The sequence below is a fragment of the Rhinopithecus bieti genome, unplaced genomic scaffold (genome assembly GCF_001698545.2).
Source record: "Rhinopithecus bieti isolate Rb0 unplaced genomic scaffold, ASM169854v2 scaffold_35538, whole genome shotgun sequence".
Lineage (NCBI taxonomy): Eukaryota > Metazoa > Chordata > Mammalia > Primates > Cercopithecidae > Rhinopithecus > Rhinopithecus bieti.
In genome coordinates this window covers 2411285-2437910 of record NW_016815913.1, presented here as the reverse complement: position 1 = coordinate 2437910, position 26626 = coordinate 2411285, and the positions used below count along the sequence as shown (strand labels likewise).

At 34.2% G+C, this 26626-nt stretch overlaps 1 protein-coding gene across 1 annotated transcript in view; it reads left to right on the top strand.

Moving 5' to 3' along the window:
• Positions 1–26626, top strand: part of TRPC4 (transient receptor potential cation channel subfamily C member 4) — a 238528-nt gene that overhangs the window by 53986 nt on the left and 157916 nt on the right. Inside the window, exon 2 of the mRNA XM_017854166.1 lies at positions 25782–26201. Within this exon, the coding sequence (XP_017709655.1) occupies positions 25809–26201 (393 nt within the window). The 5' untranslated portion in view covers positions 25782–25808. The remainder of the gene's footprint in view (positions 1–25781; positions 26202–26626) is intronic.

Genomic DNA, 26626 nt, shown 5'->3' with positions numbered 1-26626 from the left:
CTAGGAACGTCTGACATCTTCTGTGACCACAAGGGTGTCAGAATCTGCTTTTGAAAATAAGTAAAAATCACACTTAAAATTAACAATTCGCAAACCTAAATTTATATCTTTAATGGAAGATCTCAAAATATGACTACAGAGGATTTTCATTAATCACTTTTGGCTTGGTGCTTTTTTCTACTGTAAAACAATTTGTCATTTATTTCATCAGAATTGACACAAATTCTGGAAGGATGGAGAGATTTTTAAGTCTGTGTTAGTTTCTCTTTGGATATGTCAATGCAATGGACTTCCATGGGTTAATTTATTCCCTTTATGCTTTAGAGTGGGTCCAGAGCACAGTCTTTTCTACAGCGAGGTGGAGGTGACAGATAGAGGAACAGGAATTGAATGCCTTGCCTTCAACGAGTTTGTAATGTTTCATATTGTTGATTTATTTCTGTTAAAAAGATACAAAACTTTATGATTATGATTATAACCCAGATGTAATATGGTGGGGCTCTAGATTTTCAACTAAGTTAAGCAACAATACTATTAATATCATTGTTTATTATTATTACTTTGCTGACATGGACAGAGGCTAAAATTGAATTCTGACACTTGTAAATATCCATATTTTAGGGTACTGTTTAATTATGATCTATTTCTAATCCAAATGCTCAAATGGAATGTTTGAATAAGAATCAGCAGCTCTTTATGGAGATAAAGATCTAGTTATGAGCATTGATTGCAAGCAAGAAGGGTTTTGAGGCCTGGGAAGAACTATTGTATCATATTATAAACATTTATGAGAGAGAAGAGAGAGAAAAAGAAATGTGTGCCTCTGGCTCAATTTGAAGTCCTTGCCAAATATAGAGAGAGGGCAGGGAGAGAACTTGGCCATGCAGTAAGTTCAATTTTTTAAGATGCCCCAGAAATCATTTTTCTATGTATTGATTCAAACAATTTTCTAAAGATTTCTTCATGGACATTATAATAGCTGGAGTTTTCATTAGACAGTTCTCCGGGAATAGAGATTAAACCCCAGCCCTCTTGAAGAATAGAGTAGGAAATTTGAGTCGCAGGAAGCTAACAGTGCAATACAGAGGCCAGGGGCCGGCGCCCATTGTGGAGCAGTGTGTGAAAGCCACTACAGCTTGTATTTGGACTTGACACTAGCAGAACGTGCTCTTTCTTCTCCTTCTCCAATTATTCAGGTAAAACTGGAAGAGCAATAATTGTGATTATCCTGTTGACCTCTCAGTTTTGCTTCAAAGACTACTCAGCCTAACTTAATTATGTTTACTTCCAAGCACAAAATCTTTCATGCCCCAACTTGAGGTCTTAATAGGGACAAGATGAATATTTTTTTCAGATACACAATGTCATTACAGTTGTCCATGAAGCTAGTCATTATTTGAGTTCTATGTGTCCAGCATATATGGTTGCAACTGTATATCTTGGCTATTGCAGTATCAATAAGGGTTTGGTGAGGTGCCGAAAGGTCCTTGGGAAACAGTAACATCAACAACAGCAAACATATTTTAGCTTAGTTTTTCTTTTGTCTTTACCTAGACTCAGTAATTACCTTGTTCTGTACAGTACTATCAAGAGGCTATCTTTTTATTTGTTCCAAAATAGATATTAACAGATGGAGATCATACTGTATAAAATATTTCTATTGACAATAGTTTGATGAATTAAAGATGAAGGTGAAGAAAAAAAGTGCACTGATGAACTCTGAGAGGTGATATTCTTAATTGTTTGATATTCTTATATACTAGCAACTTTGTATGATTGACTCCTCTGGTACTTTCTCCAGGATATTCCTGTATTTTGTTTTGAGAAGGTCTTTTGTCCAGAAAACATGTCCCTTAGGTTTGCAGCTGACCTCATCAAATGCAATAAAGCCATGCTTCTTTCTATCAAAATTCCATTTTCCCAATGTTATGCGATGAACTTACTCCTCTTTCTCTGGGTTTATTTTGTTCTTCCTTTATCCTGATTTTAATGACATCTCTGATTCTTCCCAATTCTATTTAGAAATGCATTACCTTTATCTCAAGAAAAATGTGTTTCTTTTTTTTCTCAATAAGACATTGTATAAACAGTGGAATTTTTCACAAGACATCAAGAACAACTCTTTACATAGGAACTAATTGAAATATTTTATTCTAAAGGAATTTTAGCTGACATTTAGTTAACATTACTGACTTGCTATCACGATGTTCATTGTAAAATCTAAAGTGCAAGATCCTTGACAATACATTTTAAGTCATAAGTTTTCTAATTATGGATGTATTTAGTAATTTCCAGTGTAATTTACCTCCCAACCAAAAACGCATATTCTTCCAAATAGTGTGAAACATACCCTACAAAAGAAGACAACCTCAAGGTCAGATAATATCAAGAGAAAAGTCCCTGTCCAATCAGGTACTAAGACACTGGGCCTTCTGAAGTCATTCTATATGTTAGCATTCTTACTGTAAATGGAAAAGAAAACATGAATCATATCATGGAAAAGAAAATTATGAACTTATATTTAAAAGAGTAGGTAACTAATTCAAGACTTCCCCAGTGAAGGCATCACAGAAAGGAGACAGGGTGTATATAAAATGTGGAAACAACAGTAAAGATATACTTTCTTGATTGTATAAGCAGTCATGTAATTTGTCATTGATAGAAATAAGTTGTCTGTGGCATATTTGCATTGCAAAAATTCATATCATTAAATTATACACTATCCCAAAATAATACATACTGCCTGTAAAACAGAAAGTATTCCTCTGTAATATTCATCACCTCATACAAGAAAATAGTATAAAACATTATCAGCAGGAGATACATTGGGAATCCGAGTTCTTTCACACAAAGAGAATTACGAGCAGGTTGAAGAAAAAGGTCAGTGTGTTACCTTCCAGATCTGAAATTTTATCACTGATTTATGACATATTTATTTATAATAATCTATGCCATATAAAAATAAAATATCAAACATTTGAGAATGTCACAGCAATTTTGTTAATTAAGGATTAGATATAATTAACTTCTCATTCACACTTTGTGAATACAATTCTTAGTTGTTAAGACATATCTTTACGGAAATATTTTAATTGTCTTTTATGTGTCTTTATGTGTGAGATTACTTGGACGTGTTACTCTCCAATCTTTCCTCACCTCCAAAATGGATATCCTATACTTCCTCCTGGTGTTATAAGAAAGAGTCACACATTTGAAAACACTTTAAAACCGTAAAGCATTATGTACATGTTAGAATTATGTACGCATTTGTTATTGACCTTGTCTGTAATTAGCTTCTTAAAATTACCAAATATAATCTTATTTACTTCTAAGTACTTAAAGCACTTTGTTGTTATTACAGATTCACAAAGTGAGATATGAAAATGCTTTCCAACCTATAAAACACAAAAAAAACCTTTGTAGTTAAAACTATTTCTCTATAAAAATAATGCCTCTTTACAAATCAGTCATAATTTCTGTTTTTCTTCTTTTTATAAGAGCTGATGTCCACTTTCTATATTTCTTCTCATTTCAGATTAAAAATCAAAATAGGGCAGGAAGGAAGCATGTGGAGTCTGGAGCCAGATTGCCTTGGTTCATATCACTTACTAGTTGTCTGACTTCAGGAAAATATCTTACTCTGTCAGTGCTTCAGTTTCCTCATCTATAAAGTACTTACAATAATGTTATGTCCTCCTGGAGCTGTGAGAATAAAATGAGATAACATAGACAAAAATCATGGCAGAGTGCCTAGGACATGCCACTTACCCACGGAATGTCAGCTTTCATTACTGTGATCCCTCTCTGGAAGTTTTGAACCAATTCCCTTTTCCAACATTGTGCCTACTGTCTAATACATAAAGGGTTACTTAAAGATCGGACTATCAAAAGACTTATTATCTGGATTTAACCTTCCAGGCAGTTTTGATTTTGTGGCTTCTAGGCTGCCGTCCTCAGGAGCCACAACTCAATTAGCTAGAAAATCTTAAATCCACCATTAACAGGGTATAGATAATGAAGGACTTTTTAATGTCTCACAACACACATACTCAGGTATTTCTCCCAATGCTGTAGCAACACTGACCTTTATTCTGAACCTAGAATGGATCAAGCCAGGTTCCTTCAAGCCTTGGAACCTTGGCTCTACTTCTTTCCTTTGCCTGCACTGCTGTTCCCTCACATCCTTTCTTTTTTTTTTTTTTTTTTTTAGGACCTTTTAATATCATTACTCAAAATTACAAATAGACAAAAAATTTTCATGCTCTAATGTAACGGGAAAATCTAAGTTAAAATTAGCAGGTTCTTTCTTTTAATTTTACTTTAAGTTCTGGGATACATGTGCAGAACATGCAGGTTTGTTACATAGGTATACACGTGCCATGATGGTTTGTTGCACCCATCAACCCATCATCTACATTAGGTATTTCTCCTAATGCTATCTCTCCCCTAGCCTCCCACTCCCCGGCAGACTCCAGTGTATGATGTTCCCCTCCCTGTGTCCATGTGTTCTCATTTTCCAACTCCCACTTATGAGTGAGAACAGGCACTGTTTGGTTTTCTGTTCCTGTGTTAGTTTGCTGAGAATGATGGCTTCCAGCTTCATCTATGTCCCTTGTAGATTCTGAATATTAGCCCTTTGTCATATGGGTAGATTGCAAAAATTTTCTCCCATTATGCATGTTGACTGTTCACTCTGATGATAGTTTCTTTTGCTGTGCAGAAGCTCTTTAGTTTAATTAGATTCCATTTGTCAATTTTGCCTTTTGTTGCCATTGCTTTTGGTGTTTTAGTTATGAAGTCTTTGCCCATGCCTACGTCCTGAATGGTATTGCCTAGGTTTTCTTCTAGGGTTTTTACGGTTTTAGGTCTTATGTTTAAGTCTTTAATCCATCTTGAGTTAATTTTTGTATAAGATGTGAGGAAGTGGTCCAGGTTCAGTTTTTTGCATATGGCTAGCCAGTTTTCCCGGCACCATTTATTAAATAGGGAATCCTTTCCCCATTGCTTGGTTTGTCAGGTTTGTCAAAGATCAGATGGTTGTAGATGTGTTCCCTCACATCTTTTCATGGCTCACTCCTTTCGACATTCAGATCTCTGTTAACCAGCCCCCTACCTCCAATACAACAATGGATCTTTATAGTTGTCTGTTTAAATTTCTTCTGTTTCTGTCGCCCGTCACAAGCTATGCTGTTAATATATGTTTAATAAAAGCAGTGGCCATATCTGACTTAGTCCCTAACTAAGGGATTCTCAGCATATTACAGTGTCTGATATCTACTAACTGTTCAATACATATTTACTGAATGAATAAATGAAAACATGAATTGTTCACACGTTTACTCTTCACCCTGTAGTGCTAGATTGAAGTTTTAAATATCAGAATGATTTTGTGTGTGTAAAGGTGTATGTGTGCACAAATAGATGGAAAAAAAATTAATGCGTGTGTATATGTAGGTGAGTGTACATGTATGTTTTTCTTAGCCCAGCCACTGTCTGCCTAGCCAATGACATTCCAATAGTAGCAAGCACACTTAGTATCCAGATATTGATTCCTAAATACCACGCTTCATTAAAAGGAAGTTGGGCTCCTTTGAAAAAAGATTGCTTCCGGGACTGTATCAGGGAAAATACAAAATGAGCCTGGAGCCTCTTGTAGTAATAGAAAGTGAATAAATCCTCAAGAAAATAATAAATAAAAAGGATGACAGCACGTCAAAAGAACACTCATGCCAACCTGAAAAAAACTGGACAAAGCTGAGACAGTTTGAGCAACAAAAGAAATAATAATAGTATCATGTTATAACTCAAAAATAAAATAAATATCTATAAATCCATAATGATATAAATAAATGATTTGGATAAATAAATAGACATAGAAGAGGACAATTTTTCCTTAAGAAATCAAAATAATAATTGTAGAAGAAATGAGGGAAACAGAAAATCACTCTTAGAATACAACAGTTAAGAAATGCTGCAGGCAAGATCCCCTGATGTATGCTGAAATCAGTGGGCAACACTGTAAGGAGAAAAAGGACTATTTGTATTGCCTCCACGTATCTTTCCAAAACATTTATTAATTGTTTTGGTGGTTCTGACATATGTGTAAAAACTTTTTAATAAATTTATCACTAGTAAGTGAAAGTTAATTCCTCTCATCTTGTGTATGAGCTGGACTTATTGACTTGCTTCTATTAGATAGAAGACCATGAACGAAGCTGGCAGACATGACCTTAACCAAGTGATCAAGGTTCATGTCACCAGTATTAAGTCATGTTGGTATCATGCAGTAATACACTGAAACGGCCACATCACTTCTGTGGGACTGTCCCCAAATCCATAACCTCAGCTTAATCATGAGAAAAATCAGGCAGACCTAAGTTGAGGGACATTCTATAAAATATCTGACCAGTAATCCTCAAAAGTATCAACATCATGAAAGACGAGGAACAACTGAGACACTGTCACAGTATAGGAGAATATTAAGGAGACATGATGACTAAATGCAATGTGGTATCCTGAGATGGATCCTCAAAGGGGACAAAAATATTAGACAAAAATAAGGTGAAATCCTAGTCTGTAGTTCAGTTAATAGTATTTACAAAAACTAATTTCCTATTTTTTAAAAAAAGAACCATGTTTATGTAAGACATTAGCATTAGCAGAAGCTAAAGCACAAAAGCAAACTCTGTATGGTTTTTGCAACAGTTCTATAAGTTTGAAATCATTTTAAAATAAAAAGTTCAACAGTGAAAATATTTTAAACACAGTTTCTAGTACAGATTAAGCATTCAACAAAGCTTTTAAAAATTAATTAGTATGTTTGATAGTATTTTTTTACATAGCTATAGAATTATCTTCATTGATTTATATATAAGTCTAGAACTTCCCTCTACTCAAACCGTCTCCATTAAGTGTGCATGCAGTTTTCAGGGTTCTTTTGTTGATTCTCTCTTCCAAAATGACCTTCTATTTTGTTTCCTAGCTGATACATTTTCATCCTTCAAAATCCAGCTCAAATATTACCTATCTTTGAGCCTTTTTGAGTGTCTATAAATCTTTCTAAATATCCTTACTTTAGTATTGATGATACTATGCTCAATATCTTGTGTGCTTTCCTTGCAACCTGGAAATAGGAACATTTTAAAAGCAAAAGCAGTATCTCTACATTTCATAATACCCACTTAGTGCCCAAAGACAGTGGAAGTTCAATAACGTGTTCATACATTAATAAATGACAGGATGAATTATTATTCTGTTTTAAGTATTTGGCTTGGTCATCATATTCAGTTACGTGACATTAGAATAAAAGATGTATTACCTTTTTGTAATTTTTTAACTCTCCCAAACCCATAACAAAGGTTATTTTTCATATATGCAAGTGACTGCCCTCACACCCAATTTAAACAGGTCATTTAATGCAGCACAGTTATGATTCCCAGCTGTACCTAGAGTAGAGTGAAGAAGTGGAGTGAAGGATGATGCAGGATAACATTGTTTATTTCATTCATTCTGGCTGTTTTTTGAGTAATGCTACACGGTCTTTCAAGATCACTTACATAGATTCTCTGCCAGAGGAGAGGAAAGCTGACTTTTAAAAATATTTGCCATAATGAAATTATCTTCCTTATTTAGGAAAACAATTTTAGAAAATTTTATGTTACATTCCACAGTAACAATAAAATATGTTCACATTTTGGGCATACTTTTTTATTTATGGCAAAAATAAGATGTAGACTGACTTCATGCTTTGATAAATACTCGTTCAAATATTTCTTGTCAAAAGAAGCGCAACAAAATGCTTGATTATTTGAAACATTTTAAAATTAATGCCTTAGTATTGTCTACGTGATTTGTTAATATTTATTACTCTTCATAAATTTAAAATATTGAAAATGTTTATTTTAAAAAAATATTTTACTGATTTTCAGCTTAAAAACCCAAACCATTAAATATAAGGGAAATACTCTTGTGGGACGTTTTACTTGAAATATTTACTGTAATAAAATTCATATTAATTTGTATATAAAGTCTATAGCATCAATATTGTATCATAATTTTACGGTTTATATTAGTTTATATTTCAGCTATTATTATTGCTCTTATTTTATTTTTTGAGATGGAGTCTTGCTCTGTCGCCCAGGCTGGAGTGCAGTGGCGCGATCTCGGCTCACGGCAAGCTCCGCCTCCCGGGTTCACGCCATTGTGCCTCAGCCTCCCGAGTAGCTGGGACTACAGGCGCCCGCTGCCACACCCAGTTAATTTTTTTTGTATTTTTAGTAGAGACTGGGTTTCACCGTGTTAATAAGGATGGTCTCGATATCCTGACCTCGTGATGCGCCCGCCTAGGCCTCCCAAAGTGCTGGGATTACAGGTGTGAGCCACCGCGCCCGGCCTCACCTATCATTTTTATTTAGTGTCCTGTTAGTCCTGTTCTATTCATATATTAGGTGATTGGTAAAAATGCATTTCTATATACACATATATATTTTATCTTTAGTAGCTCATATAGCTATCTACATATACCTATATATTACACTTTGGAGAATATTTCTAGTATCTGTAATACATTCATATTTTCATTCATTTTATGAAAAATCATACTTCTTCAATTTTATAAAACTAAAGCTGAAACAACTAAAAACTACATGCATATGATGGGAGTAGATTATTAGAAATTAGTCCTCTTGTAAACTATGAACCTAGCTGATCAATACCTCTCCAATACTTTGGAAACTCATTTTATAAAATAAATGTAGATATTTCTTGCGTTAACAATAAAACTGTCAGGTGCAGTGGTGTGCACCTTTATTTCTAGCTAGTCAGGAGGCTGAGGCAGGAGGATCACTTGAATCCAGGAGTTCAAGAGTGTGGTGCACCGTGATTAATCATGTGAGTAACGACTGCCCTCTAGCCTGGGCAACATAGCGAGACCCATCTCTAAATAAATAAATAACACTGGCAGTAATCATTACGTTTTAATTATATCTGCCACAGAATATGTGCCAGTTGACATTTGTCTAAACTACTTGATTTAAACAACATTTTTACAATTTATATGCGCTTACATCTAGAAATGCAGTGAGATGCAATGAAAGTATCACCATTGATTGAATACCTACATAGTAGCCACTTTGTATACATTATATCGCATTTGCACTTCAGCAACCCTGCCTATGGTCATAATTATCTACTTTGACACAGAGAGAAACTCAGAGGAAATGACTAGCCTGAGGCTAAGTAGCAGAAGTTTACAAAAACACAATCATTTTGGCTCCAAAAACCAACACATTTTTTCACTGTCAGTTTTGATGCTAGGAATGGTAAACATTTAGTCTTTTATCCTTATGTAGTGTAAAATCATCTGAAGTCTTCAGATCGAACCTTCTTGGGTTGTGCATCTAGTTTTTGGATTACAATGTGATTGCAGTAAACTTAGGGTTCATTCAACCCCTGAACTTCCAGAATTTCAGGAGTCAAAAGGTCAGAGCTTTTAAAATAAAATAGTATTGTCTTCTGGGACACAAGCTCCATGGTCCATTTAACACATTGCATCTTAATTCTTTCACACAAGGTTCTGAGATAGTCAACATTATCCCTTTTTTATACATGAGAAATCAACTCTGAGTTAAGTAATTCTGTCCAAACCACAAAAGTATCAAAGTTGGTGTTCAAATAAGTTTTTGCTGACTACAAGTCTTGTGTTCTTAAAAAATGCAAAATATAGACAGTCAAGAGGGTTTCTAGAATTTGACAAAAGAAGAGGCAGTAGAAGGAACAGGAAACAAAAAAAATGATCAGCTAGAAAAATCAGATCATTCTTGAGGAAATTAGTAATGGGCAAGTTGGGCTCTACATGCATTGCTAGAGGCCAAGGGCACAGCATTGACCAGGTTTTGATGTTAAAGATTACCTCCCATTAGGCCGGGTGCGGTGGCTTATGGCTGTAATCCCAGCACTTTGGGAGGCCGAGGCAGGCAGATCACAAGGTCAGGAGATCGAGATCACTCTGGCTAACACAGTGAAACCCTGTCTCTACTAAAAATAAAAAATTTAAAAAAAAATTAGCCAGGTGTGTTGGCGGGCACCTGTAGTCCCAGCTACTCAGGAGGCTGAGGCAGGAGAACGGCGTGAACCCGGCAGGTGGAGATCGCACCACTGCACTCCAGCCTGGGCAACTCCAGACTCCGTCTCAAAAAAAAAAAAAAAAAAAAAAAAAGATTACCTCCCTTTATTGAGGTGGTCTCTCACTATAATCCATCACTCATTACAAAATACTAAAGAAGACAGCTATTAAAAAAAAGTTTCACTAAAATATATTTCTAGTATAGTATTTCTTACCTTCAGGACATAGAAAATGTATATAAAAAATGTAGAATTTGCATGACAATGATGATTTTACTTCCAAACACTTACATAGTTGGTTTTAGCAGGTTGTAATGAGAATATGCCAAGGATCTGGTTTAAAATAAAAAAATAAAATATTTATAAACATCCCAGTGTCAGATACTATGTAGACAAAATATTTTATTGATATTTGGACGTATTTTTTTCACTTTTCATCTGAATGTTCCATCATTGCATACCATGCCTATGAGGTTTTTAGTATCACGACACTTCGGGATTCTAATTTTGAATGGAAACTGGAAAACTCACAAGTAAAATATCAACTGTCAGTTTCCCCTGAGGAATAAATCATTTTATGATAATTTTAATGAAGCAGTAATTGTTTTTGTTTTTTTTTTTGTTTTTTTTGTTTTTTGTTTTTTGAGACAGAAGGCTGGAGTGCAGTGGCACTATCTTCGTTCACTGCAAGCTCCGCCTCCCAGGTTCACGCCATTCTCCTGCCTCAGTCTCCTGAGTAGCTGGGACTACAGGCGCCAGCCACAACGCCCGGTTAATTTTTTGTATTTTTAGTAGAGACGGGGTTTCACCGTGTTAGCCAGGATGAACTGGATCTCCTGACCTCGTGATCCGCCCACCTCGGCCTCCCAAAGTGCTGGGATTTCAGGCGTGAGCCACCATGCCCGGCCATGAGGCAGTAATTGTTTATGAAGTTAATAAATTATTTTTTCTGAGGTGGTGTAGGGTAATAAGTGTTAGATTATATTTGGGTAATTTAATTTCTCAATTTTTCTGAAGGCATCTGGATTCTGGAAGCAGAGAAATAGCCGAGGTCTAGAAGCCAGAGTGAGAAAGGATCATTCTACTATGTAGTTCATAGCTCTTTCTTATTTCTTAAATCAATATTTTAAATTATGCCAACTTCTAGAATAAGAGGAAACTTGAATTAAAGGACACTAGTTTCATTTAGTTAAACCTTAAATGAATATTTGATGGAAAATACACTATGCTATTTATGTGAATAATCCTATCATATCTGCTAAACACCCCAAGGCATAGAGGTAATTGAATTTAAAAAAAATGTTAACATGCCTGCTGATAAAAACTGCTTTAAATGTAGTCTTAACTATCTAAGTGCCAATATTCTAAAGAAATAAACCTGTGGGAGGAGTATTTAAACGTCGTAATATAGCTTTATGTCATTAAAAAATGATCACAATGTCATAGGGTTGATGATTGCACAGAATAACAAAATTCTCTGGACAGCAATCCATCATAAACTTGGAAAATAACCGAATAACCTGTCAAAATTCCTTTACCCAAAAAGTCTAGTCTTTTAAGTTGCTATGGTAATTACTACATTTGTTGGAGGTATTTAAGAGATGACAAATTCCTTGTGCATAATGAACCTTTATAAAGAGTATTCTAAGCATTCTAATTTTTTAAAGTTGCTTTTGATTTGCATAATTGATGTTTGAGTTCAGTGTAGAAATAAACTTGACTGGTAAATTCAAAGGACATGAGAAGATTGAGGAAAAAATTAAAAGTTCAAGACAAAAGGAAAGAATTGCCTTTTATAATACTTATACCTTCTACTTTTTTCCTACTGTTTTCAGGATGTTAAATACTTAGTCTGAATTGCTATTCAGAGAACAGCAAAGAGAGTGAGAATTGTCATGCAGAACAATCCCACTGAGTTTAAACCTCCTGGTTTTAATTTATCATTGGGAATGAAACATTTAATTATTTATCATTGTAACACCTCATATGAGCAGAGGAATAAATTATGCTACCATTTCTTAGTTGCATCCATAGTCAGCTGAACTAGATTCATTCACTGTCTGTAACTGGGGAGTTGGGGTGAAAACAGATTAGATACCTCTAACATGTCATGAGTCTATTTTATTTTATTTTAATTAATTTAATTTTTAAGACAGAGGCTTGCTCTGTCACCCAGGCTGGAGTGTAGTGGTACGATCACAGCTTACTGCAGTCTGGACCTCCTGGGCTAAAGCAGTCCTCCTGTGTCAGTCTCTTGAAGTGCTGGGATTACAAGCATGAGCCACCATATCCAGCTAATTCTTATTTATTATCATTATTATTATTTTGTAGAGACGAGTTTTGCTATGTTGTCCAGACTGGTCTTGAACTCCTGGACTCAAGGAATCCTCTTGCCTTGGCCTCTAAAAGTACTGGGATTACAGGCATGAGCCACTGATCCAGCCCTTAAGTCTTTTTTACACACAAGTGAGCAGACAATTATGAGCCTGGAAATATTCCTTAATGAGGAGGAGAGCCAGTGGGACTGTGACAAATAGGGCTAACTCCATTATCTTGAGTGTTACAGATCAACACTGCAGCCAGGATTCAATTTTCAAAGAAGCTTCAGATCTGAGGTACTAATATTTAGGGGAGCTCCAGGAGTATTGGTGAGGACTTAAAAGAACTCCCTGAGAGCTGGTAATGAGAAAACAAGTTCAGAATCAGAAGACCCACTGCCTGGGTAATCCCATCAGTAGAGAATTGCAGAACGTGATGAAAACCTAGCCGCTGGGAAACTGAATGGCCATTCAGTAACAGAATAAAAGTCTAAATGTGTAATACAGGGTAGGTAGGGAACATACTTATAAAGCCCACACGACATTTGTCAAATAAATTAACCTCTGTATTCTTTGCTTGGGACACTAATAATAGCACTTATCCCAGAAGGTTTTCCTGAAGATTCATCAAGTTCATGCAGGTAAAACTTAGAACAGTGCTTGACATAGTAAGTTTTCTGGAATTTTTGTTGTTGTTGTTGCTGTTGTTATTTTGTTGTTCTTGTTACAGGTGCCTGAAGTTAAAGTTGAGTCTTAAACTCTGGTTATTTAAGCAATAAAGGCAAGAACAAAATTCTGAGACCAGCCTCACTCAGGAGTATCTCTGTTAGAACTTTTGCTCCTGCCTGCCATGACCAAAAATTGTCAGGAAATGTGGGGTCGAATTTAGCCTGAAGGTTTTTTACCACATCTGACTCTGATTCCTCACTGAAACCATCAGCATTTTCATTGCTAATATTTTGCTGCACCTTCGGGATGCAACATTCAGTAAGTGTGTGACCTTGAGGGAGTTGTTAAACTTATCTGAGCCACAGAAATGTATTACCTTCTCCTGTGACTTTGAATAGTGCTGTCATATTCCCAAATGTCTATAATCACTAGAAAGTTCACCATTTGGTAGAAAATAATAAGAGTCACTAAGTATATTAGAAGAGGATTAGATGAGGTAACAAACATTTTGAAAAGATACAGCAGTAAAGTTGTTGTGTAATGGTAGGACTGGTTATGAAAAAAAAGCAGTTATTTTAGGAGCAGAAACTAACATAAAATGGGAATCTCTTTTGCATCTCCATTACTTGAAGAATACTGCTTCCTCCTCCCAGAAATCCTTGCTTCCATATAGTCATGGGGAAAATATCTGCTTATAGTAAAATACTTAGGTGAAGCCCCACCTCCTCCAGCAAGCGTTTCTTCCCCCCCAGGTAGAGCTTGCTGCTTTCTCCTCTGAATCCTCCAAAAACATTGCTCATGTCTAAGCTGAAGACCTTGCCACAAAGTATTTACCATTGTCTGTCAACAAGGCTGCTCCTCCACTTCATAATGTCCTCTCTTTGGTCAGGGTTTGGTGGTGATAGTTGTCTTAACAGCTTTATTTGCGGTATAAATTACATACACAACAACATTTACCTGTTGGGATTGTGTTTTATGTGACTTTATATCCTCAGCCTGCAAAATCATCCTGATCCAACACAGAATATTCCAGAACAAACCATTTTTGATGAATTTATTTTATAACAAAGAAAAATACACGTGTGAATTTGAAAAACTGTATTCCTAATAAGAAAGTCTAAATCCAGCTTACTTGAGCATATATATGTTTAATTATTTTAAAAAATATATATTATCTAAAGAAAGATTATATTTTATATAAAAGTAGTTATTTTTAGAAGTAAAAAATAGCCAAATTAATTGCATCGTGTAAAACATGCTTAGACTGAGAGCTACCACAGAAAATTCTAACTGTATGATGTTCAAAATTTTCTTTTTTTAGTTGTCATAAAATAAATACATTTGAAACTATGTCTCTTAGTTGTGTTTGTCTGAACAGTTACAGTATTCTGGAAATAGTTTCTTTGGAAACCTCATGGTATATACTGATGGGACACAAAGTCAGGAAAATCATGTATCAAAGCAGAACACTAAGATTTTTTTTTTTATTAAGTAAAAAGTTGCAGCTTGATTGAAGTGTGGAGATCATTTAATATAACTAATGGAGAAATACAAGAGTGACAAAGTTAGTTGTGTGTTCAAAGTCACATGGTTTGTTGGCAGAGACAATGACAAAAGCAGAGTCTACTAGGATCACAGTGTTAATATTCACTGAAGATTATCCAGTTTAGCTACCCATCTAGTTATTGAATCCTACCACATTCCTTTCAAGCTGTCACGTCTATGTTTGACTACTGCCAGAAACAAGGACTCTCCTGGCCTCTGAGATAAAGTATTTAATCTTTACACAAGTCTTAGGATAGTACTGAAAGTTCAACTTTTGCTGAGAAGCAACTTTTCTTTATAATTTCTGCCTACTGGTCTTGGTGTTAGCTTTCGAAGTCATCAAAAACAAGTCAAATACCTTTTAAATCGGAGAGACGTGCTAGCTAGTAAGGACAGATGATTGTTCCTTTTAACAAAATAAACTTTTATTTTGTGATGAATGTTTAGTTTTTATCAAGATGTATTATGTTCTCATTATTAAACAACAAAATCACCAATTACCCATATGTAACCTTTCTTAATTATAACTGTAGTTACTTCCTTTTTAGTGTAAGTTTTTTCATTGTTACAGATGCATTCTTAGTTTAAAATTTTAACTGTGACTACTGCTTATCATAGTATCACTGTTTTCCTGTGACAGTAAAATGCAATACACATTATTTTAATACCTGAACATTTTTGTTAAATAAATATGCAGAACTTCATGAACTACTTGACCATTATTAGTTTTTGAGTCTATTTTTTCCCAACAATTAATAGCAAAGTTGTATTTAGTTTTATGCATATATTACCTTCCTTTTACCACACAACTCTAGCGTAGGTTCCTGGAAGGAGGTATTCCTAGGATAAACAACTTGAACCTTATTTCCCTTCAGTTTAAACTACCACCAGCAATTTATGAAGAAATTCTTTAACTGCATCATTTCTAGTATTGGGTTTTCTTTTGTCTGCAATCTGATCACATTTGGCACACAATAACTTTTATCTTACTGGTAGATTTCTAAGCTTTTAGAGGTCAGCAAAGTTGAATGCTTTGTCAAACATTTTCTACTTATATTTTCTTTTCTCTGAGGGGACTGTTCATTATGCTCTTTGAACCTTAGTAGATTTTCTTTTCTACTTAATAAACTCTTTTTTGTCATATGTATTTTGAATAATTTCCCTAGGTATTTTGTGTTTTAATTTTTTGTGTTAGATTGTAGTACTAAGAATTTTTAAATGCTGTGTATGCACAGGGTGTCTTCTACAAAGTCATTTCTCCACTGTTTTTACTTAGGAAAACTCTTCTCCATCAAAAGGATAGACTAATATTTATTTATATTTTCCTATCATTTTATGTGATTTAATATGTAACTTTAAAATCTATTTAGAAAACATTCTCATGGTGCTACAAAATATTATTTTCAAAACTTCTAGCCAGATGTCTCAATGTCACTTATTATTTTTCCATTCCTGACTCTTAATTTGTCATGCTTCCTGTTAATACACTACTCTGCAGTTTGTGTCCAATTCTCTCTGCCTCTGGCTTTTTCCCTTACACAGACACACAACACTACCGCCACCACTGCAACAACAGTAAAAACAACAGCAATGCCTAAGACACATAGTTTCTTTTCCTATGTTTGCGATAATCTCCTAATGGGTATAAGTGATTTTTTTGAAAATAGAAGGATCATATATTTATCAAAACTTCTATATATGCATCCAAGTTTAAGCATTCTATCTTTTTTTTGTTTGCACATCCATGTACACACACACACACACACACACGTGCACACACAAATTTAGAAACCAGAGATCAGTTACGGGCCACAGGATCTGATTGTTTTGGGACACACTGAACATATTTTGCTGTTAAATAAGTCATTTGTGAAACAGGTTATTTTCCTTTCTTTGTCTCATCTTGTTAATGCTTATTTGTAAAATGTATTGCCACCCTCACCCACATTTCTTCTTAATGTTGTTTTTCTTATGACAAGTTATGCTTTCATTGTAAACAAGGCAAGTAGTGAGTCTTTAACACAGTGAGAGAAGTACAAGTGTTTCTGATGTAGTAATAACATTTATGCGTGTGTTCTTGTTTTTACATTTTATATGCATCTAAATATATTCCTAAAAAATTTCAAATTCCACAAATTATGCCAAATAATAGGGGCTAGGGAAAATAAGGATTAGGGCAAGATTACTCAAAATATGTTAAATCAGAGTACTAATAAAAACATTAATAAATTAAAAAATATGACATTTAAATTCCCATGAATATTGTGCAACATCAGAGTCTGTCATTATGGCATCTTAATCTTAGGGGTTAATATGTTAATGTGTCCACTTTCCTTGTAAACCCTTGATGAAACTCACTGGTTTATTGGCAGATGGTCTCTTAGCTTCCATGCTTGTATAATTCCTAGTCAATCAGCAGTGAGAGTGATCTTTAAAATCAGAGATCAGATTATGTTATTCTCTTCACACAAAGCCCTTCTGTAACTTCCTACTATGCCTAGAATAAATTTCAAAGTCCTTGTCCTGAATCCTTTGGCTACAGTCTAGCTCTGCAGACTCATCTCTTCCGCTTTTTCCCTTAGTCATCGCACTCCTGCCAACTGGCCCTCTGTCATTCCCTAGAATGCATCCTGTTCCTCTTGCCTCAAAGTTTTTTTGTTCCTTTAACATCATGATTTTTTCTGCACCTTTTCACATAGCTAGTGTTTTGTCATTTCTCATGTTTCAGGGAGACTATCCCTGTTCATCTGACCTCATGCAGCTCTTCATCTCTTCTCCTCCTGCAAATTTCTCCATCTCATCTTTAAATGTGTTTTCCTTATAGGATTTATAGAAATTTGTAATTACTATGTTTGCTAATTTTCGTGGGTTCCTTCCACTGGATCATAAACTCTATGAGTGCAGGTCATTGGTACTCATTCACCATGGTATTGCCAATGTTTCAAACACAAATCTTGACATATAGATATGTTCATTAAACATTTTACTCTACTACCCTTTCCTGAGCACCATGTATATTTCAGTGAGCAAAATAGACAACAAAAAAAAAAATCTCTTGACTATTTAAATAACAGAAAACTTTTTTGTTTTATCCCTTTATTTTTAATTGAGACAAAGTCTTGCTGTGTTGCCCTGGCTGCTGTGTAATGGCATGATCTCAGCTCACTGCAACCTCCACCTCCTGGGTTCAAGCACTTCTTCTGCCTCAGCCTCCCAAGTAGCTGGGAGTACAGGTGCACGCCACCATGCCCGGCTAATTTTTTTCATATTTTTAGTAGAGACAGGGTTTCACTATGTTGGCCAGGTTGGTTTTGAACTCCTGACCTTGTTATCTGCCCATCTAGGCCTCTCAAACTGCTGGGATTACAGGCGTGAGCTACGGTGCCAGGACTGTTTCATCTTTATATTTTCCTTATAGTGTACTTCTATGTCCAAACACGGTCTTTGAGTAAAAATCTGAGGTCATAGGCAGAAAACTAATTTTATTCCTTCCTGCATTTAAATAATTTTAATAAGATATAAAATTACAGCTTCTGTTTTTTCTTCCCTATTTTTAAAGTAAACCTCTTTATATTATTGCCTCCAAATTTACTGTTAAGAGGTATGATGTTAACATGATTCTTTATATATTGAACTCCCCAAAAATGTCACCATACAAACTTCTGCTAAAGCAAAGTTAAGTTCATCAGAACTCACAACAGTAAAGAAGAGTGTCACTTGGACTGAATTTTACCATGTCACCAAAGGGGGCAGGGTAATATAGAGAGTTTTCTGGCCTGTGCTCAGTTGCTTTCAGGTTGATCTTTCAAGGTGGGAAAATGATTAGAATGAGGCAATTTTTGTGACCTAATAGTTTATGATTGGTGGATTTAGCAAAAAGAGACTTCTGAAGAGAGTCTTGATAAGTAACCTTACTTAGTAAGGGAGCTGCTTGCCCAAGTAGGCAAAATATTATCTCAGCTAAACAGACATGCAGAAATTTATTGATGTAAATAGTGATTGTTTGTATGTAAACAGTGTTTATTGGTTTACAATCTTATCTTTTCTGAGCAAAATTTTTAGGGAATAAACAACTAATTAATGTTGACATAGCTATTAATAAGTTGTGAGGTTGCAGTCTCATGGGGGATATGCTATTTTCCCTCTTCCTTTAGAATATTTTCTGTCCCTAAGGGAGTTGTTCTTACATGTCCAGTGTGACACTATGAATTATTTCTGATGTCTTACGCATCTTTTTATAACTATTAAAGTTGTTGGTTGTTACTAATAAAAATAGTCCTCATACTCTATTATTTCATTTTCACTTTCTACAACTACTATTTTATAGATATTGGCCCTTGTGTTTCTATTCCCTATTTCTATTAACTTTTATATTTTACAAACTGAGAGAGTTTCATGACCAGTTCACTGGTTAATTCTAGTGTTGTTCTACCAGCATCTGTGATTATTCCTTCTTAATGTTTTCTTATTCCTAAGTTTTTATCCTATCCTTTTTTATAATTTTGTAGAGATAAATATGCATGTTTTATTCTCCTGTTATCTGGTACACTAATTCTACTTCTGCTATTATAAAATACTCAAATTGCTTTCTAAGATGTCTTGATTTTTTCCCTCTGTGCTTATATTCCACTGTAAACGTCAGCAAATTACTAAAGTCTTGTGCCATTCTGAAGATTTTAGGCAGTAAAGGTGAGAAACATGTTTCTGAACCATGAGCTAGCCATGTATTGATTTATACATTACAGTTATGTTGCCTCATACAGATGCCAAAAGCTTAGTAGTAAAGATGTGCAGAAAAGAAAAATGGGTTTTAAAAAAAATATTTTGCATAGGTGATTTGATAGCTTAACAGCTATTGACTGGAATTGCTAAAACAATTTTAGGCAAGCGATTAAGACAATTTGACCCTATTTATTTAATCTAAAGTGGAAGAGTAATAACTCTGAATATAATCATTCATTCATTGATTCACCAACAAATTTTGAATGCTGATGCAGAGCTGTTTACATCACAATCTCTTATATACACACCAGTAAGAAATGTTCTAAATCTAAGAGATCCACAGGGTTTATAAAGATGCATGAAAAGGACCATATAACTGTGCCTTGAGAGGAAGAAAAGAAATATCTTCAGAGGCTATGATGCTTCAGAAAGGTTTCAAAACCCAGCAGGAGTTGCTAAGTGCTCAAGGAAAGGAAAGGCACAAAAACTATAAAGAGCAGTATAAGAGGCTCAGAGTTATAGTAGCCAAGTAGTTTGGTATTTTGGGCAGTGTAAAACAAGCTTGCCTGGGACAGTCTTGGAAGCCAGATCATGGAGGAATCAGTATTCCATAATAAGTTTGTGTTTTACCTGTGAATGGCTATCAGCCTTTTAGAGACTGTAAGTGAGAAAGTGATTTGATTAGATTTGCATCTTAGAAAGACTAGGTATGTGGCATTGTGGAGAATAAACAGGAAGTATGCAAGACTAAAATCAGTGAGATCATTTGGAAAGATATTGCTGTAGCCTATGTAAAAGATAATGAAGAGATAAAGTACATCAACTCTGTAGTGAGGGAATGCTACTGAGCAGTTGAAATCTGCCCAATAAGATATAGAAATGATTCTTGATATTATTTAACTATAGCTAATTTACATTTAAGTAGGCACGTGTGACTAATGGCTACCATCTTGGATAGCAGAAGTCCAGATCTTAAGGGAGACATGTGGTCTGGCAACATAGATTTTATAGGATATTTTAAAACATATGTATGTTTTTCAGGGAACATTTTAAACAGCAAGTGATGATAAGAATAGGGAGAGTGATAGATGAAGGAAAGAGCCACAGGCAGACCCTTGTCATATCAATATTTCAGCTTTAGACAGAAGAAAAGGAGTCCATGGAAACCACTGAGAGAAGGGTCATGTTGAGGTAGGAGGTGGAGCATTAGGGAAGGGTGGCACAGAGCCCAAGGCAAGACCAGTTTCATTTCAGCAGACGTGTCACCAGATGCTACTGAAAACTCATAAGGCTTGAAAAGAGCCAAATGTATTTGGCAACTAGAAGGACATGATTAAGAAAAATAAAATTTATTCATGATGAGGATAAACACCATGTTAGAGAGAATAAATGAGTGAATGGACGATGAGCTTAAAGTTTATAAAATAAAGAAAATCTGAGCCAGGACAGAGAATTACCAAAGATTATTACAATTTAAAAATAATGAGAATTAAGTAGATTTGTGATGTGAAGGGAAGAACGTTTACAGAAAGAGGCTTCAGGTATGAAAGAGGGTGATGGTTCATGTGAAGTATTAGAGAAATGGGAATGGATGGAAGCTCAGACAGCAAGGCTAGCAGCTGGAATGAGAAAAGAACATCTTTTCCTTTGAAATCAGAGGGAAAGAGTAATAGATTGTTGTGCATTTTCTAACTCTCAGGGTGGAGTTTCAAACTTTGACTATTACACATTATTTTCTAAAATATATGTTTTCTAAATCCCATGAGGTAAAAATCCAGCGAAATAACACCGTTTGCCCTGCCTATACCATTCCCCTCGATATGTGTGTTTTAAAGATGGGAATATACCATCACAAAGAAGATGAGAAAATAAAATTAAAAGGAAATTACAATGGAGATAGCGTTTAGTTTTTTATGTGTTACTTGTTAAATCCAAGGGGCTTGAATTTTGAAAATAAGTATAATCTTGATTTTCATCTTTAAAATCCTAGGTTAAAATATCAAAATATTTTAGTAAAGTAGTTTTTGTTGTTGTTGTCGAGTAGTGTAACCTTATCTTCATGGTTTACAGAAATGTCCCTACAACTTTTCAAAGAAATTTAGTTCATTGCGCTTTGACATCATCAAAGCAAGAATAAAATTCGTGTTAATTTTTGACTGGACTAAGTCACAAAACATTTCAGTCAATATGCAATATTTTTTATGTAACACTTGCAGCTATTGAAATGTATGTATTGTTTCTTGCCGAAGGAAATTAGAAAAGGATCTGGAATTCAGAGTGATAGCAAAAATCAGACCATTATGTTTTTATGTGGAGTACATGTTATGTGAAAGATTATTGAGATAATATGTTAGAATAATATCAAGAAAAAGTTCTAATTGGATTGAGTGTGAATGCACTATTTGGGAAAAAGTTATTTCATATCAGATTCCAGACAAAGTACAAATGCAACTTACATATGTGTGATAGTATCTTAATAACAAATAGGAGTTGTTTCTTACTGTGTCATGAGATCACACCTGTAAACATGTGTCTTCTCACAGTCAACTAGGGAAGAAAAGAAAATGTTTGGGGAAATTCGTTTCCCTTTTAGTAATATATACTAAAGAATGGAGATCTCTCCATATTAAATATCCCTTTACTTTGTGTTCTTTGGAACTCAAATTCATTGTTCTTTCCACTATATAACTAAACTTATCCTTTAGGCAATGTGCCTTCAGATACATATAAATATCTAAAATTTCTGGTTGTATATCTTTATGTTGCTTAGAGAACTGTAGTTTTCATATTTAGTGATAATTTTAATTTCTCTTTGGATCAATGTCAAGTCATAGCTCTCTCTACATTCTTGTTTCTTTTTAATCCTCAACACATTTAGGGGAAATAATTTTTAGTTTATGTAAAAGTCACATCTCAGAAGTTGAGTTATTTCCCCATCACTCCTCATCTCTTCCAAATCTTCTAAATATAATTTGACCCATCAGTCATTCCACGTCTGGTGTTATACAGGAGACATTGAAATGAAAAGATTCTTAAAATTCTGCAGTCTCTTGGGGAGAGAAATCATTTCCCCTCCAAAGTTAATTCTAAAAGTGGAGGACCAGGAACAATGTTTTATTTTGACATTATAGGTCAACACATTTGCAATACTGGGTCCCCTGTTTTTTAACAGCCTTTCTATCCAGTAGCAATTCCATAGCTGTTGAGTGTGTCAGCTCAGAGATTCCATCAGCCTTATCAGCACCTGCCACTTGCTATTGCATTTATGTAGCACAGTTTTAAAATGTTAAACTTGATTTTTTTTGTCCTCCAGTTAGTATCCCTGCATCTCAAGTAATCAAGGACAAGCCTATGTGCTGAAAAATTATATCATCTTCCTTCCTCTCTTATGTTAAGGTTTTAGACATCAAAGTTGTTCTCTCTCTCTCTTTCTTCTCGGTGTGTGTGTGTCTGTGTGTGTGTGTGTGTGTGTGTGTGTGTGTGTTCCTCCCTGTGAGTGTTTTAAGATTCAATTGTAAATATTTAAATTTTATTTATTTAATGTATTTACATTTAAATGTATTTAAAATCTGTCTAGCCTTCCTAACATAAATTCTTATATACTTTTTTCAAATCCAAGAGATTGAAAGAGGTCATAAAAGTTAATAAAAGATCTTTCTCAGCACTAATGCTTTCATTCTTACTTTCTCACCCATTCCTTGGTAAGTGTTGATTTCATCACCTTATGGATAGAAAAATAGATTACCTAATGCAAATATCCCTTACCTTCTCCATCTCTTAATTACAGTGTTGCCTAAAATATCTCTCTTTTTTTGTGTAACGTAACTCTTTTTAAAATGAACTTCTGTGGTTTACATTTGTGGAAGTTATCTGGATTAAATGAAATAGATATTAATAAGCTTAATTTATTTTTATCTTTCCTCATCCTCAAAGTTCTCCAGTAGCTTCTGTTTTGTCCACTAATCCCTATTGTCACTGACATTCTGTACTTTGACAATGAGGAATAAAATGCTGTTCTCTACCTAATTCTTTATTTGGTAGCATTATTAATAAAATTAACTAAATGAAAAAAATAAAAATAGTTTGTTCATTCTCTAGCATGATTCTTAATCTTGATTGAATCTTGATTGAATCATAATTCACATGCAGAACTGATGTGTGCATGCATGTGTGTAAGTGCATGTGTATTTTCATTTTAACCTGTATTTTGGGTGAGCTACATTCAAACACTGGTCTCAAGCTAAAAATATTATTGGTAGGAAAATTAAATTCAACTCTAAAATAAAAATTCATATATTTTTCCAGGAATCATAGATAAGAAAGAACTAAGATAATAAAGAGTATGCACAGTGCTGAAATTGGATATAAATACCAGTCATTATTATTATGAAAAATTTAGATGTCAGTCCTAATAAAATTACAATGGTAAGGTCATGGCATTGATCCCACACAGTTACAGACTCTGACCTGGGACTGAGAAAAAAGGTGCCAAGGAAGGGAGTGTCAACCACCTCTCCAAGGCCAACATTGTAATGGCATCACTGATGCAAAAATGGGGGCGTTCAGGATCAGATAATTACAATGACGTAGATAGTCTCATAATCATCTTGATTTACTCAAGTGTTAGTGATATTGGAGGAATATTAAATTCTCCTTGATATTCTGTAATATAAATGCTAATCCTGTTATTCTAGAGTAAGTTAAAGCATTCCCACAATACTAAAGTTATAATCAGCCTTCAAGCAAGTAATTCACACATCTCAAATTAATACATATTGAACACTCACTTTTTGCTTAGTTTGTGAAGGTAGCTTTACAAAATACTATGCCAGAGAAATACCAATTATGAAATAATAGTTTTTCATAGTAGCTCTTACACCTAGATATTTTAGAAATCATGATGAATTATCTGGATGTCAAAGGGTAAAATTAATTCCTTGATAATTAAAATAATAAATTGAGGTAATACACAAACAATGTAAAATTTCCCAGAATAAAATATTATTAAATATAATCATATTTGTTAATGTAATTCATGTTTAATCTATGGTTAAAACAGAATTCAAATCAAATTAATTTACTCATAAAATGATTAGGGTTAAAAAAATCAATTGAAAAGAATATGCATGTTTAAGTACTTAGAACACCCTATTTATTTTAATTTTGCAGAGCAAACGTATGCAAATAAGCATGTGAGTTCAATTTAAATAACATAGAAAAATAAAATAGGTTAGATACTAAGTATGCAAGAGGAACTAACAGCAACAAATAAATCATACTCAAGATGTAATACTTTTTTTCTATGAATCTCTATCACTAGGATGATACTAGATCAATATGACTTCCAGTACCTTTGTTAATTTATGATAAGATGAGCTTTCATTTATTTGAATTAATTTTCTCATATTCACCTATATCCTTAATCTAACTTTTAAATAAAAAAAACTATAATGAATACATTCCTGCCTTGTGGTTTATTGTCATTTTTTAAAGGCAGTAGAATTAAGAAAATAACATTTTTATAATAAATTCTTTCACCATTTAATCCTTTCCAAATCTTCTTCTGGAAATGGAATTGCTTAGACTCATCTTGACGATTAATTAATATTCTCAGTACATGTCTTCCACCCTCAATGAACTCAAAGAGAGAAAAAAATACAATCATGTTCATTGGGCTCAGTATATTTTATTGACATTAATGTTGTTAATTTACATTAACTTCAATGTCACTACGTACTAGCATTGAGTATAGAGGGCAGGGCATAGTGGCTCACACCTGTAATTCCTGCAGTTTGAAAGGTAAAGGCAGGTGGATCTCTTGAGCCCAAGAGTTTGAGACCAGCCTGGCAACATGGCAAAACCCTGTCTCTACCAAAAAAAAAAAAAAAAAAGAAAACAAACAAACAAAACGAATATGACAAATTAACAATATTTTGCAAACACAATGGTATTACGTAATCTCAATAGCGTTTCCACAATTAGAAAAATTGACAATGAATTCTACATTTGAATATCCTTGGTCTAGTTTTGAGATCTCAAAAATATGGCCTCTGATATTCAAAGTGATTGTCTGAAAACTATATATAATTATGATAAACTTTGTAAATAATTTCCAAAACTCTAAATGCATTCTCTGATAAAATTCACTTTCAGAGTAACTTTTTAAATAGTTTACCAAATGTTAATCTCTTTTTATTTATTTTAGAAGAAGACTTTGTTGCCACATAATTTAACAACTATTTAGTATTTATATTGTTTAAGAAAAAAAGAAACCTTAACTCTTAATAGTTACTAATGGTATTGTTGTTATGGATATCACTGTGAGTTGGAGAAGAAGTATGATGCTTACCAATTTTAAAAGCATATTAACACTAATATCTTTGTATTTTTGGTTTCTACTTTCAGAGACAAAGAAATAGCATGGCATGAAACATGGCTCAGTTCTATTACAAAAGAAATGTTAATGCTCCCTATAGGGATCGCATCCCTCTGAGGATAGTAAGAGCAGAATCAGAACTCTCGCCATCAGAAAAAGCCTACTTGAATGCTGTGGAAAAGGGAGATTATGCCAGTGTCAAGAAATCCCTAGAGGAAGCTGAAATTTATTTTAAAATCAATATTAATTGCATTGATCCTCTCGGAAGAACTGCTCTCCTCATTGCAATTGAAAATGAGAACTTGGAGCTCATCGAACTACTCTTAAGCTTTAATGTCTATGTTGGAGATGCTCTATTACATGCTATCAGAAAAGAAGTCGTCGGAGCTGTTGAGCTGTTATTGAACCACAAAAAACCTAGTGGAGAAAACAGGTACCTGCAAAATACAGTTTTAATTTATTTCACCTGCAGAAGGGTTTTTTTGTTTGCTTGCTTGTTTGCTTTTCTTTTCTATTTTTTTTTTAGAGTTTCAAATGCCCTGAAAATTTAAGAAATATAAGCTTCAAAATCTGAACTATATTATAACAGAAAACTACCGTTAGATATACCCTTCATGTCCTATGATAGTTACATCCACTTGCATTTCCTGCCCCGGAAAATCATAAGTAATTGTGAGAGCTAAAGCAAAATAAAGTAATCTAAGTAGACTGCTCATAAATAAATTGGAAACATTTCTACGTAAAGCTCAACATAGGTTGCTTGTAACTTTATGTGTATGTCTGGGTGTTTTTTCCTCTTGCCTTTCATTTTCTTACATTCTACGCTAGCAGAGGGTGAATTGGTTTCTTCTTTTCCTATTTAGCCTGCTTGCCT